This window comes from Myxine glutinosa, chromosome 12 (assembly GCF_964187855.1).
Source record: "Myxine glutinosa chromosome 12, kmMyxGlut1.1, whole genome shotgun sequence".
Taxonomy (NCBI): Eukaryota; Metazoa; Chordata; class Myxini; order Myxiniformes; family Myxinidae; genus Myxine; species Myxine glutinosa.
In genome coordinates, this window is record NC_136272.1 from 11,250,702 (window position 1) to 11,265,597 (window position 14,896).

General features: G+C 43.7%; 1 protein-coding gene across 3 annotated transcripts in view; it reads right to left on the reverse strand.

Moving 5' to 3' along the window:
* LOC137438221 (matrin-3) overlaps nt 1-14,896 on the reverse strand; it is a 112,864-nt gene that overhangs the window by 14,918 nt on the left and 83,050 nt on the right. For all 3 annotated transcript variants that reach the window (XM_078766473.1, XM_078766472.1, XM_068133294.2), the window contains one exon: nt 7,604-7,683. In XM_078766473.1, coding sequence (XP_078622599.1) covers nt 7,604-7,683 — 80 coding nt within the window. The remainder of the gene's footprint in view (nt 1-7,603; nt 7,684-14,896) is intronic.

Consider the following 14,896-nt stretch of genomic DNA (forward strand, 5'->3'; position numbering starts at 1 on the left):
GACCTCGAACAGATTGCAATGATGAAAACTGGGTGTTTGGGTGTGTTATAACACCCTTTTTGAAGATGATTAATGAGGTGCTCATAAGAAAAAACCCGAAAAAGCCTTCACAATATGGCGGCCGCCATCTTAGTCAGCCCACTGCCACTCGCTGGGTTCTTAAGCTGCCATTTTGTTTCGGCCTATTCAAACGTGCCTTGCCTTGGAAACACGATCTATTTATCATAACATAATTGAAGCACATCATCAAAATCTCGATTCGGATATGAAGATTGGATCCTGTGGACTAAATAAATGTCCAGATCTGGATTGAAATATGACAATTTACCATATCTAGTGATTTTTATACCTAGGTGTATGTATTAATTTATTTAAGCGAGGCTGTCATTCTCCTTCTGGGGTTATTTTTTTACTTTATTTAGCTCAATAATAATTTTTACTTAATTCATACTTCCGTGGGATAGGGGTGTCACTCCACTGTACCTGCGATCCGTTTTTAAAATTCCTCGGCCATTTCAACCAAAAGCAATCAGCTTGCTATCACTTGCCAAGCCAGCCATTCCTTATTACCCATTTGTTGGAGTGCTTGCTGGAGTGCTTCAGCCGCCTAGCGAGGGATCTACAAATGAAGTCAGAAATACCTGTGTACTTAAGTAATTAGTCACAAGACCGGGAAAGTTTGGGTGTGTTATGACACCCTTTTTGAATATGATTAACCACCACTTGAACGCTATTCAGGCTGCTTTTACAAGTATCACACTTAACCAACCAAGATATTCTCGCCTTGTATTTTTTATTAATTTTCTGAAATTTGTAGAATTTGTTTTTTTTTCACTTGGAAGTTGTGTGTTATGATGTGTAAAAGTTTGATATAATGCAATTTAATTCCAGGCAATCAAGCAAGAAAAGGTGAAAATTTTGAAAGGTGGTGTAGACTTTCTATAGACACTGTATGGGGCACTGGACAGGCAGTGAACGCGTGATGTTTGAACACGTCCATTATGCCATGATGGAGTAGTAGACTTGAACCAAGCTGCACTGGTCTAAACATCACATAACCATATTTTATCACTGCAGAAAATGTACAAAAATAGTTTAACCGTTCTAGGTAAAACTTAAATCTTAAGATTAATCCCTTTGAAAATGGAAAAAAAAAACAAAAAAAAAAACCCCGCCAAGAGCTGGACATTTGTAGATATTACAAAAAAAAACAAAAAACGTCCAGGCGGACATTTAAGGACCGAAAAGGAGGACAGGTCCGGGGAAAACTGGACGTCTGGTAACCCGAGCGTATGAAGAGCCTCGCGAAATATTGCCATAAAAGTAAGCCATTCCTGATCAACTGATGCTTATAAGCCATGGCGATACAGTCGCAAGCGGTGCAAGTGACTTTTTATCACAGCAGATGTCGTTTTTGAAATTAAAATCACATTATAGATTGCAGATGACTAGATTATTAGATTATAGGTGACTGTTGCTCAACTTTGAGTGATATTCTTCGATGTTTGTTCGTGCGCACGGGAAGGGTTGGGTTGAGAGTCCGGGAGGAGGCACAGGAGGGTGAGATGAGGGAGGGGAAGGGGTGTAATATACTTTTTTGTCGCTTTTGAAATATAATTACAAATTGACATTCAAGACCATGAATGTTAAGGTGATAAATTAAACGTGAGTTCTGTTGTCTTTGTTCAATCTGACAAAAGTTTAAAACGTAACCTTCGTCTCAAGAGGCCCAGTTTCACAGTGTGTACACGTCGTGGTGGCAGCTGCAGGTCGAGTATTCCTGTAATTTTAAGATTTCCATAATGTAGATCGTGGTTTCTTTTTATTCACTCCAATGGTTTGCCTAAAATGGGATTAGATTGGCCAACTGCACCGTGTGTCACGAAAATATGACGGTTTTTCTTTTGTTGCAGGTAAGCTGGAAATTTGAGTTGGAAGAATATATTGGTTGAAATCTCTCTTCATTCTCATTCTTCCCAACGGATCTTCCCCCATATAATTCCATGATCTATCCTCCACCCATTAAACCACCCCCACCCTTCCCAAAAATTATGCTCTTGTATCCATCTTCTCCATTGTCCATGTTATCCTTGCATTCTCCCTACCAACTCATCATCACCGACTTCCCTTGTCCATCTCCTTCTACCCTCTTCCCTCCGCCCTGCTATTGGCGTTTCCCTTCTCCTGCTGTTTTATTTGACATGTTTTGCCCTGATCTGTTCTGTGTCCTAGCTCTTCCACAAGCAGAGACGATGTAGTAAAAATAAAAATAAAGTAGAGTCTGGGAACAACACTTTCACTAACCCTTCAGACGTGGGTAATGGTGCTACTGCATGCAGAACTCAAAAGTACGACAAGTACAACGGCATTGTTCGGGCTCATTATGGGGCAGGAAGGGTCCCGCCAAATCAGAGGCCAAGCCAATCATCAGTAAGCACTACTGAAAGTGTCGAAGTACTACACATTGCAATAACAAGAAACCCCAAACACACAACATGCATTCCATGCCTGAATGATTTCCAAAGAACACAGGATTAGCAAATGGAGTTAAATAGTTTGGTTTAATAAAGTTATACAACGTAAACACAAAACAAACGTATCATTTTGTGGCCCACCCTGTATATAAATAGGCATCGGCCACAGCATTACGCGGGGATAAAGTTGCTTCGAGTTCTCTGACAGACTCTGGTTGGAATTTGTCAACAGACTCCTCAAACTTGATGCCAAAGAATCTTCTCAAATAACAAGACACGGTCCTGACCACTTAACCCACCAAAATACTAAAAGCTTGGGTAGTGAGAATCACCTCTTTTTTTTTTTTTAATTGGCATTTCAAATATTGTTTTTTGGAGGTGTGTGGGGGGGGGGGGGGGGGGGGTGCGATGGGGAGTTAGGAAGGGGAGGTGTGGAGCATCTTGTTGATGGAACACCTTAAAACAACATCGCATTGGATTGCTTTCATGACCTATCCATTTTGTTTTGTTGGGTTTCATTAACTGAGCTTGACAAAAGGTGCCAAGGAAACCTTATGGAAATTAGTCAAATGACAGGTATTACTGGGTTGTGGCATGATGATCATGTGGTGTAAGAAAACAAACAAACAAAAAAAAAACCCAATTTAAATGGCTATTCCAGCATCTAAAATTTCACCCTCTCTCTGTTCTTTTCACCCTCTCTTTTGCTCAAAGTCATCTGCCAGCATCTTGGAAATCAGCAAACATTACCACTTTACACAAAAAAGGTGCAAAAACAGATCCTTGCAACTACAGACCAATCAGCTTACTCCCAACTATCAGCAAAGTCATGGAATCCATCATTGCTTCGGATATCAAATCCTTCCTCTTCTCCAATGGCTTCATCTCTGATCATCAATTTGGATTCAGACCAGGTCATTCTACTCTGGACATGTTGCTTCTGCTGTCTCAACAATGGATGGAGGTCCTCAATGCCAAACAGGAAATTAGAGCTGTCTCCCTTGACATATCACATGCCTTCGATACGGTCTGGCACGCCGCTCTGCTCATCAAACTCCTCCGATGGTATCCATGGAAATCTCCACTCATGGCTTGCGGACTTCCTCTCTGGTCGTAGGCAACGTGTGGCCCTGAATGGATTTCTCTCATCTCCCCTTCCTGTTCTGGTTGGAGTTCCCCAAGGTAGTGTTCTGGGCCCTATGCTATTTCTGGTCTTCATCAATGATCTCTCCGACTCTCTCTATCTCTTTGCTGATGACCCCACTCTCTGCTGCTCCATTCCTCATCCCTCAGATCAGCAGTCTGCAGCCTCCTCACTCTCTGCAGACCTGGACAAAATCACAGACTGGTCAAACAAGTGGAACATGTCTTTCAATCCTGACAAATCTCACACTCTTACTATGTCTCTCTGAAAAGACTGACTGGAAAACCCTCCTATCTACTTTCGCAACAATCCTCTCCAAGAAGTTCTGTCACTCAAGCTTTTGGGTCTCACTATCTGCCATGATCTTTCTTGGGAAAAACCACATTTCCAAGCTGGCCTCCAAAGCCAGTCGCCGACTGGGCATCCTCTGTCATGCGAAGTCCTTCCTTGGCACACCTGAGCTCCTCACCACATACAAGGCTTTCATCTGCAGCTCAATGGAATACTGTTCCCCCCTCTGGGCCGGTGCTCATGCCTCACACCAAGCTCGGCTTCACGCTGTTGAAACAAAAGCTTTCAGAATCATTGAAATCTCCTGCGATGAAGCTAACTCAGAGGGCCTTTCACTCACTCACCGCAGGCAGGTTGGTGGCCTGTCTTCTACCGACTCCTCTCCGGCCTTGATCCCCCAGCTCTCTCTGTGCTCTGTCCACCAAATATTCCTACAGGTCGCACAAGATCTGCTTGCAACCCTCTTATGGTTAAACTGCCAAAATTTAGGCTCTCTGCTCACCTTCACTCATTCATTCATTCCTCTTTTCTCTCGCCTCTGGAACAAACTCCCCCACTCCCTTCAATCCCACTCCTCCCTCCAGATCTTTAAAACAGCTGTTCACCACCATCTCTTATCTTCCCCCATCCAAAACCTTGATCTTTTCTACCCCCGCTAATTCACCCCAGATACACTTTTTTGAAATTCCAACTTCTTTCCTGGAAGTCCTTGAAGTGTTCATATGTTTTATACTTCTCCCACCTCCCCCCAAGCCCTCTCCCTCCCACATTTCTCTTGATGTCCCTGCTCTCAAATGTTGTGTTTGTGTCCTTCTCCCTCTCTCCTCATCTTGTCTACCGCTCCCCTTATTTTGTGTTTTATGTGTCGGTTAGACTTTTTGTGTGATTAATGTTAGCTCTTTCACGAGCCTCGATCTTGTGTACCAAAAAAAAAAAAAAAAAAAGATCCACTAAAACTGGCTGAAGAGACTATAATTTTTTTTACAAGCCGCTTAATGTCAAATATAAAGTCCTTCACTATTTTCGGACCAGAAACAATGTTTCACACTCGCTAATGTCAAATTGATTCTAACCAACAGAATGTTTCTGCCACACAGCATCACGTCTGTGGTCAAGATAAACAGATCTGTAAAAGCAGCGCCGGGACAGTAGCATTTACAAAGCACAAACTCTTCCGCATTTACGCAGGCCAACAAAGCAGATCCTGCCTTTTGTCATCATCCCCTAATGGAATAGGTCACAATGAAATATTACCGATAAGCTTCAATATTCCCAGCTCCTACACGAGTCCCTACTCTGTATAAAAAGGCCTATCCTATAGGCGGCTGTATTGAAGCAGAGTTGCTTTATCAGCCTGCACATTCCCTGGAAGTTCATGCTTCCTATAAATAGCTGTTGATGCATTCATCACAGTCATGTGTTGCCAACCAAAATAGCCCGATGCACTCGCATCCAGAGGACATTATCCCATGGATAGACTATTATATGGTTGGTGCAAAATGATATATATCTTCCATGCTGTTTCCAGTACAGTACAGTACAGTATAATATTATTGGTTAATGGAGGAGCTTGTACATATATCACATGCAGGACAAAGACATGAGATTAGAAGACAGTACACAACAATTCCAATTTTACATCCATCACCTGCAATGGCAGCTTCAGCTAACAACTTTCACTTATTAATCAAAGCTGCATGTAAGTGGAAATAGAAATACATATGCCACCCTCCCAGTTTGGAGCAGGGCCAACTTGTACAACAGTGTATTATACAGAGCTATTGCTAATTTTTGGAATAGGAGGTAATTCAGTTTGAAAAGGCGGTAACTCGTAATAAGGCCAGAGGCCAGAGGCCAGAGGGTCACCTAGGCCTCCAGCAAGGTCCAGGGGCTGCTGGTCCATTGGAGAGGATAAGGGGACAAAGCCCACCTGTAGTTTTCATTTTTAGCAATTTAGAAGGGAAAAAAATTTTTAGGCCTTAAATTCCTTTCCAATTCTGATTTGGCACATATTTGCCCAACTCGAGGAAAATAAAATGAACAATAGACATTGGGTTTCTTTCATTCACACTTGTAACAAAAAATTCTGATGTAATATAGTCAGTGAATGACCAAGATAATAACATTGATGGAGGTAAACCAGTTTTTTTTTTTTTTTTTTTTTGTATACAAGATCGAGGCTCATGAAAGAGCGAATTCTCGGTAAGTACCAATACAATCTGTAGTGGCAGTCTACCAAATGTTCTTTACTGGAAATGTAGTCAAGTCAGCCTTTGATTGCATTATTTTAACAAATTACAGGTAACCAGAGAGCTCACGGAACACCTTACGCCATGCTGTCTTGAGAAAGGACATGGGTGGGGTCTACGAGCAGCAAATTTGATCTACGAGCAGCCAGCCAGACAGGCTGACAAAGTAAATAAATAGCCCCAAGTGAGCTGACAGTCATCTCTTGAGGTTGCAGTTCAGACCTCTGATGATTTAGTGGAACCCCCCCGGGAGCCTCCTGATCCGAAATCGAAAAAACTAAAACCGAGTGATCCTGCGGACAATCGAGTAGAAGGGCTGTATCGGGTTTCAGAGCAATATTATGCAAAATCATAAAATCGAAGCTGGAGCGATTGTGTGGGCCATCAAGTAGAAGGGCTGTATTGGGTTTCAGAGCAATCGGATGGTAAAATAGGGACAAGTACAGATCTAAAGTTTCTGGGGATAACTCCACACCCCACCCCCTCCCCCTGAAAGCCCCCATCATCCAAAATCAAAAAATGAAAACCTGAGCGATTGTATGTGCCAGAGTAGAAGGAAGGACTGTATCGGGTTCCAGAGCAATCGGATGGTAAATAAAGGACAAGTAGGGATCCAAAGTTTCATCGGGTAACCTTCTCTGGGTGCCCCCATAATCCGAAATGGAAAAATGGAAGCCTTGTGCGGGCTACTGTCTTGTATTCACATGTAAAGTTTCAGAACAATCAGCCAGGTGATCGGGGAGGAGTAGCAAAAATAGCAAAAAGTTAACGGACGGACTGACAATCGGACGGAAAGACATCTCCAGATGTAGCATGGACATCACAACCCATTTTTTCATCTCTTCGAGATCGAGATGAGATGACCTAAAATTATTTCACTCCACTCTGTGAATGCAAGATCGGAACAAATTCAGAGCCAAAGTACTGTTAAACTACAAGTTTGTTTTCAGATTCATGTTCAGAATATAACAAAATCATTTGAAATAGTCGTTTTTTCGATCATAAACTGACGCTTGTAGACAAACAGAAGTGAACCAATTGCTCAACCCTGCTTGTCGCTTCGTGTGCACGGGGCAACAAGATTTTAAATATCACGGAAGAGAACCTTCTCAAAAATCGATATGCAGTAACAACTTACACAGCAGACGGCAAAAATAACCGATTACTGGCTTTTAACAAGAACCCTGAGAATACAATAAACAAATCACAGTAAATTTATTTACCGTCGGATTTCAGTAACACGAGCTGTGTGCTCAGATAGAAGCACAAAATAGGGGGTAGAATGTGTACAGAAATACATTCATTATGTATTTATTAGGTATTGTCACTTTATATTTTAATAAATATATTACGAATATCCATCCATTACAAAATAAGCTAATCTTAACAGTTTCCTTGAAAATAAAAGCAAATTCTTCGATATGGTCATCTGCAATATACAGTACCTTCATCTGTGGTTGGCCCTAAAAGCTCATTATCCGTGGATTGATCGGATGGCTTTGCAACAGGACTTCCTTTTATTGATCTGCAAAGCACAATGCACAAAAATGAAGACAGACAGACATTTGCATATTGTTAATTGGAATACCAAAAACAGTACAAAAGGAAAAACCATAGCACAAGCACTGCCCAGAGTGCTGGTTAAACAAATGTGGTGATATGTCATCAACCACCTCCTGTTCCATTTTACTAGAATTTAAAATACATAGTCGTGGCTCATGGAGAAGATTGCATATCATCACACGCACAACAGAAACAAAACTGCACCTTCATATAAATTACAAGGACATCATGAACTCTGCATAGCCAATGGAAAAATAAACAATACCTTGGAATTTGAACCTGGAATACCAGCACCATGAGCTAAATTCTTAGACGGGAAGACTTCCTTTACTTTATTATCCCCCGTTGGACTTAATCTGAAACGGGGGCTTATGGATTAGGTCTCGTCCGTGTGTCCGTAACCATATCTTGAACATGTACCAATTTTGTTCATGCGGCACAAAGATAATACATGATGGTATACATATGCACATCATTTTGTTTCACAATGCGATCCAAGATGGCAGACTGGCGGCCATTTTAGTTGTAAAAAACCCGATGTTGAACACGTCCTCAACCATTTCTCAGACATGCATTTACCGATCTTGTTCAACCATGGCACACAGATAAATGAATGATGGCATAAATATGCACATCATGGTTTTCCAAGATCAGATCCAAAGATGGCCAACTGGAGGCCATTTTGTTAAACGTGTCCCCAACCATTTCTCAGACATGCACGGTCCGATTTTGTTCAAACATGGCACAAGTACAGGACACGATGGCATACACGTACACGTCACTTTATTTTGCAATCTCATCAAAGATGGTGGACGAGTAGACTGGCGGCCATTTTAGTTGTGAAAACCCCATGTTGAACACATCCTCAACCATTTATTACCTCCGCCACCAAAAGTGGACCGAGGTGATGTTTTTCACACCTGTCTGTTTGTCCGTTTGTTTGTGAACAAAATATCTCAAAACGTTGTGGATGGATTCGGACGAAATTTGGCAGAGATGTAGCGTTTGTGACAAGGAAAACGTGGACAGCAGCTGCAGGATGAAGTCCTTCAGGCTCAGGAGATGGAGCGCCAGGCTCAGGAGATGGAGCGCCAGGCTCTGAGGGAAAGCGAGGCCTTGTCCGTCCAGTTAACAAGACAGACGTCTGAGGAAGGCCGAACAGGAACTGGAGGAAGCACGGTTGATAGTGTCGTTCTTGGATGCAGGAGATGAAGCGCCTACCTTTCCAACCGGGCGTCCAACCGTTACCGCTCAGCATATGATTCTGCACGGTGGTGGAGCATCATGTACTCCCTCAGTTCAACCAAACAAACTATTGCCAAAGCAGCTGCCGCTACTGCGGCCAGAGCCGGCGATTGCCATCACTGCCGACCTACAATCCACTCCTCGATTAATCATTAATGACAATCCATCACCGAAAGAGAAGGTGAAGCAAACTCATCCAACTGCATATTCATCCACTACCACAGCTCCATTCCAAGCTTCAAATTTTCATCCTAACATGTTACCATGTCATCATGCACCCTATCTACCACCCTCGACTTCACCACATGGGCATCCAGTTCACCCATCTGAGAAACCTGCAACACCCAACCTCATGGACCTATTAATAGCTTCATCCTATGGCGTACCAAAACCGTGTCTGCCTTATTTCCAGAGTGGCAAAGAAAGTGACTTTGCCCTTCTCAAGCTGGCATTGGATAGCCTGATAAGTAATCACACCTACTTGTCAGAGGAGTACAAATATCAAGTACTCTTAACCCACCTTAAGCTACCAAGTGCATACAAGCTTGCTCAGGCCTACATGCATGATCCGAAGCCATCCACGGTGGCCTTACGGGCCCTGCAGGACAAGTATGGACAGCCAAGGCAACTCGTATAGAGCGAAATTGGTGCCATCATGAACATGGCACCAGTGAGGACTGAAGATGCAGAGGCCTTTGAAGAATTTGCTCTCGCAGTGCACTCCCTTGTGGGTATGTTGCAATCCCTCGAGGGTGAGCATGGATTTGAACTACGATGTGGCTCACATGTAGACAGGCGAATTAGCAAACTGCCACCGAGCTATCGTGATGGATTCATTGAGAACTGCATTAACCAAGGACTTTTAAACGCAGTTTATAATCAGACCTACACGTTGCACCATCTGGCAGCTTGGCTGCAGGCGAAGGCCCGAGCTAAACGTATAGCGAACCAAGCTGCTGTCCTCTACAAATGTGAGGGCCAGGGATTAGAGAGAAAGGAACAGCATTCTTCATCTTTCAATAAGAAAGAATCACAGGCCTCGGTGTTTCACAACTCTGAGTCACCAATAGCTGGCACAAGGCCACAGCCATTGCGTAATGTTTCTTCAACAACCAAGACCAAGCCTTATTGTCCTCATTGTGACACCAGTGATCATTACCTTGGTTCCTGTGCGGAATTCAAGAAGCTTTCCACAGACCATATTATTAAGTGGATAAGGGAACATGACCGTTGCTGGAGGTGCGGTCGGTCACACCCAGCTGATCGCTCTATACTTAGGAAGCCATGCGTTGCTTGCAACGAGTTGCACCTAACCATCCTACATGATGCAGCGCAGAGATCCAGCGATACCGTCCTAATGACAGGCTCCGCACCACCTGCAGTGTACCTTGACAAGTCTTCCCGTCCACATAATATCCTGTTAAAGGTCGTAAAGGTGCTTCTTCATGGCCCACAAGTGTCCATAGAGACCTATGCCATTCTGGACGATGGTTCAGAAAGGACTATGCTTTTGAATTCAATAACAGAGCGGCTGAACCTGGTGGGTAAACCTGAAGCATTACTGCTCAAGACAGTGCGAGAAGATACATTGCAGTGTATCGGGGCTTCTGTCAAGCTTCAGATATCATCGGCCGAGAACCCGAACCAGAGGTATGGGATAGATGCAGCATTCACTGCCACAATGCTGTGCTTATCTGAGTATTCGTACCCAGTGGCCGATCTTCAGAAACGGCACCCCCACCTAGCTGGGATACCACTCCCTTTGATTAACAAGGCTCAACCAACAATATTGATCGGGTCAGACTATCCGCACCTCATCTTACCAAAGCAACCTGTGCGATTTGGCCCCAAGGGTGCTCCAGTAGCAGTTTGTACCAACCTGGGCTGGTCACTACAAGGACCGGTCAGCGTACTAGAGCAAAGTGATGTGACTGAGCTCCGGAAGTCAACCTTCTGTGGAACAATGTCGGTGGACATAGAGGCCTTACCTGACCCTTCACAGTACAAGACTTGGAACGCTCTGGTTGTGGCTGCACAGCAGTGTCCCAACGGGGTGGCCTACGATCAAGACTATCCTACCTTAAGCGCTCACCAGCGTGGGGAGATAGAGAATATTCTGCTTCAACACTCACAGCACAATAGTTTTCCAGACGAAGTCCAGATACTTGCCATGGGTAGGAATTTACCCATCAGAGGTCGACTGGCATCTCTCTCACCTGAATATGACCGTACCCTTGGTCTCATCAGAGTAGGAGGAAGACTACGCCGTGCGGATGTCCTTGCACAAGATGCTGTGCATCCTATTGTTTTAGATCCTCATCACCCAGTAACCAAGCTCCTCATTCAAGAATGTGATGACCAACTGCTTCACTGTGGTCCGGAGAGAATTCTCACTGAAGTAGGTCGCAAGTACGGGATTCTGCGTGGTCGAGAGGCTATTCGTCGACACCAACATCAATGCCATGAGTGCCGAAGATGGCGTGCCAATCCAGAGGTGCCAAGGATGGCTGATCTACCCCCTGTTCGGTTACGACTATACAAGCCTGCCTTCTACTCTACTGGAGTGGACTGCTTCGGTCCTTTCACCATAAAAATTGGAAGACGAATGGAGAAGCACTGGGGTATAATCTTCAAGTGCCTCACTACCCGCAGCGTACATCTGGGCCTCCTGGACGGCCTTGATGCTGATGCCTTCCTAATGTCCGTCCGTCGCCTCATCGCCCGTAGAGGGAAACCTCACGAGACCTTTCCGGGCTCAGATGGCCGTGCTCGAACTGCCAGCGTTCAGGTTCGTGGCAAGAACTATGTTCGACCACTTGCTAAATTGATCCGGCTGTCGAAGCTTGAAGATGATGGGTGAGGGGTGAATGGACTGAAAGACTTTCCCTTTTTACAAATTTATTCCACAAATTTGGGGGTGGCTGTTAGAAAGTCTCTGATGTTATGCGTACGATATACGTGAACGTTTCCTGCTTTGCTTATGAATGTTTTCTTGCAATATGTTGATGCCATGTTGGTGTAGTGCGAGCCTGTAATTCTTACTTTTTTCTCTTAATTTGCACCGGAAAGGGAGGAGACTTCCGGCTTCTTGCTGATGGCTCGTGTGAGCGAGTTGATTGCCGCCATCTTTGCCTTGTTTTATTAAATGTTGTGCCGAAAAGGAGTTTAGTGTCTCGTCATGTCCGAACCGTTTGATCTCGGCCCCTTTCCTGGATCCACTGTTCTCTATTATCCTCCGCACGAGCTGGCCTTTACCGTAGGATTCCCGAGCCTACTTTTCAAGCACAGTCTTTCTCAGAAGCGGCCAACCCAGTGGAAAAAGTTCCTCAACGCAGGCGAAAACAATTGAGGCATTTGTGGACTTTTTGTTCTCAGCTTGGAAGAGATGTCCACAAAGCACATTCAAGAATGTAACAGTTTATCTGGCACATGGTAAGGAATGCCATGCAATAAGTTCCGAGAATGGTAATGTCACAGCAAGACATGTACCAGAATTGGCATGTAATCATGAGGAGGCAGATACTCGGCTGATATTACATGCAGACTATGTGCAGATGAACATGCCTACTGCAAATGGATCAACACCAGGCGTTGTTATTAAAAGCATGGACATAGATGTTCTTATTCTGAGTATCGGCTTGGCGCAGAGTTCAGCAGTACCTTTCCTCTATCACACTGGACGTGGTGACAAGGTTCGCACAATTGATATCAAGTCCTTACAACGTCAACTTGGGAATGATGTAGCCTCTGCACTGCTAGGACTGCATCCATTCACTGGTTGTGACTCTGTCAGTGGATTTTTTGGAAAGGGAAAGATTAGGGCCTTCAAACTGATGACAGCATAACCAGTACATTGATACTTTCAAAGAGGTTGGTGCCGCATTTGCAATAACTGAAGATTCGGTATCAAAACTTGGTCAGTTTGTGGCATCTATACAGTCAAGAGAAGGCAGCTGATGTGAATGAGGCCCGGTACTCCATGTTTCGTTTGGGTACTCATGCGGAGGAGTCACTACCCCCAAACAAGGACGCATTAAACAAACATGCTGAAAGAGCGAACTACCAGGCTGCAATATTTCGACGGAGTCTCGAACAGTTGCCTGAAGTACCCTGTCCAAATGGAAGAGGATGGAAACTAGAGGACGTTGAAGGGCAAAGTATCCTTCAAATGGATTGGAATGACTTGCCACCAGCTCCAGAAGAAATTCTGGAATTGATACAATGTAGCTGCAAGAAGTCGAAGTGCATTGCAACCAAGACAACTGAAGAGGCAGGTGGTACTGGAACCCGTCCCAAGTGCTGCAGTGATATAGGTTTGAGGGAGAGAGGGAGCCACTGACCTATGCACATGTACCAGGTGTAGTAATAGCATTGATGATTTAAACTCTGATAATGATGATGAGGAATTGGACTCTGAGGATGATATATGAACTGTATCAATACCAGTAAGACTTAAGAATTGGTAGGCTGGCTTCCTGTTGCTTTTCTGAAGAGCTACCGTTTGATCACAAAGGTCTTGAGTAAAACATTGGTATGTTTGGTAAACATTGGTAAACATTGGAAACCAAAAAAAATATGAAAAGCTGTTTTTTTACATGAAAAAATTACCTTTTTAAACAATTTTTTTTAAACTTAATCCTGCATTGTTTGAGTTGAGTTTGGCAAATTGAATGCATGCAATTATTAAAAGTTTTACTCCAATTACTTCCCAAGCAGTTTAATTCTTTAAACATATCATCTCGACTATATTAAGTTGCCATATTTGCCATATAGACCGTTTACCATTGGTTTCTATGGATTTTCAACAAATGCACGGTAAAAATATTATGTGCACCAAGTGCACGTGGGGATATGGTGATTTTGACTTGGGATATAATTTGGAACTCAAATATAGCAATTTCATGCAATCCCCACCCTTGTTGCACGGAAACCAACATCGAGACCTTTTTTGCCCATCTATGCAATAGCCTATAACCATTATTGTAGCATCCATGGATGATGACAGTCTTTAAAATGTAGAGGACAAGTACCGTAGCCCAAGTTCTCGCGAGCACCTCGATTCTGGCGCAACTTCACCATGGTTTGGGTGCCATGATGGATTGAACATTCACGAGTTTGGCCCGTTTCGTTTCTGAAAATCCGCAGACCCATCTTAATATTGTCAAAACAGGATTTGGATGGAAAGCACTATCAATTTTCTTCCTGTGCCATGGTTTTATCTGCATCATTTCCTCCTACATCGTGTTTCGTTATTACTCGTAAATGTTTCGCTTCCATTTCACTTGCAAGGATTGACACAGACTGATAAACCTGTAGCTGATATGCAAGGTGTCCCTCTAATCAATTGGCTGTGTGACGTCATGAGCATTCCCTCACAAAAGGATTTCAGACTTCCGAGTTCCGATCACATCTAATAAATAATATAAAAACCTGCTTTTGATCCTTACCAATCCATGTTTCGTCACCTCCAATTTTTTTTTTTTTTTTTTGTATACTGAATCGAGGCTCGTGAAAGAGCTAACATTTACTTCACAAACAAATCAACCAGACAAACAAAACACACAAAAAGCGGGAGCGGAAAACAAGATGGGGAGAGAAGGTGAAGCACACAAACACAACATTTGAGAGCAGGGAGATGTGTGGAAGGGAGAGGGCTTGGGGGGAGGAGGCATGGGAAGGGGGGGGGGGGTGGAGGGAGAAGTATAAAACACAAGAGGACATCAATGACTTCCAGGACAGAAGTTGGTATTTCAAAAAAGTGGAATTGGGGTGAAATTAGCGGGGGTAGAAAAGATCAAGGTTTTGGATGGGGGAAGATAAGAGATGGTGGTGAACAGCTGTTTTAAAGACCTGGAGGGTGGAGTGGGATTGAAGAGAGTGAGGGAGTTTGTTCCAGAGGCGGGAGAAAAGAGGAATGAAGGAGTGAAGGT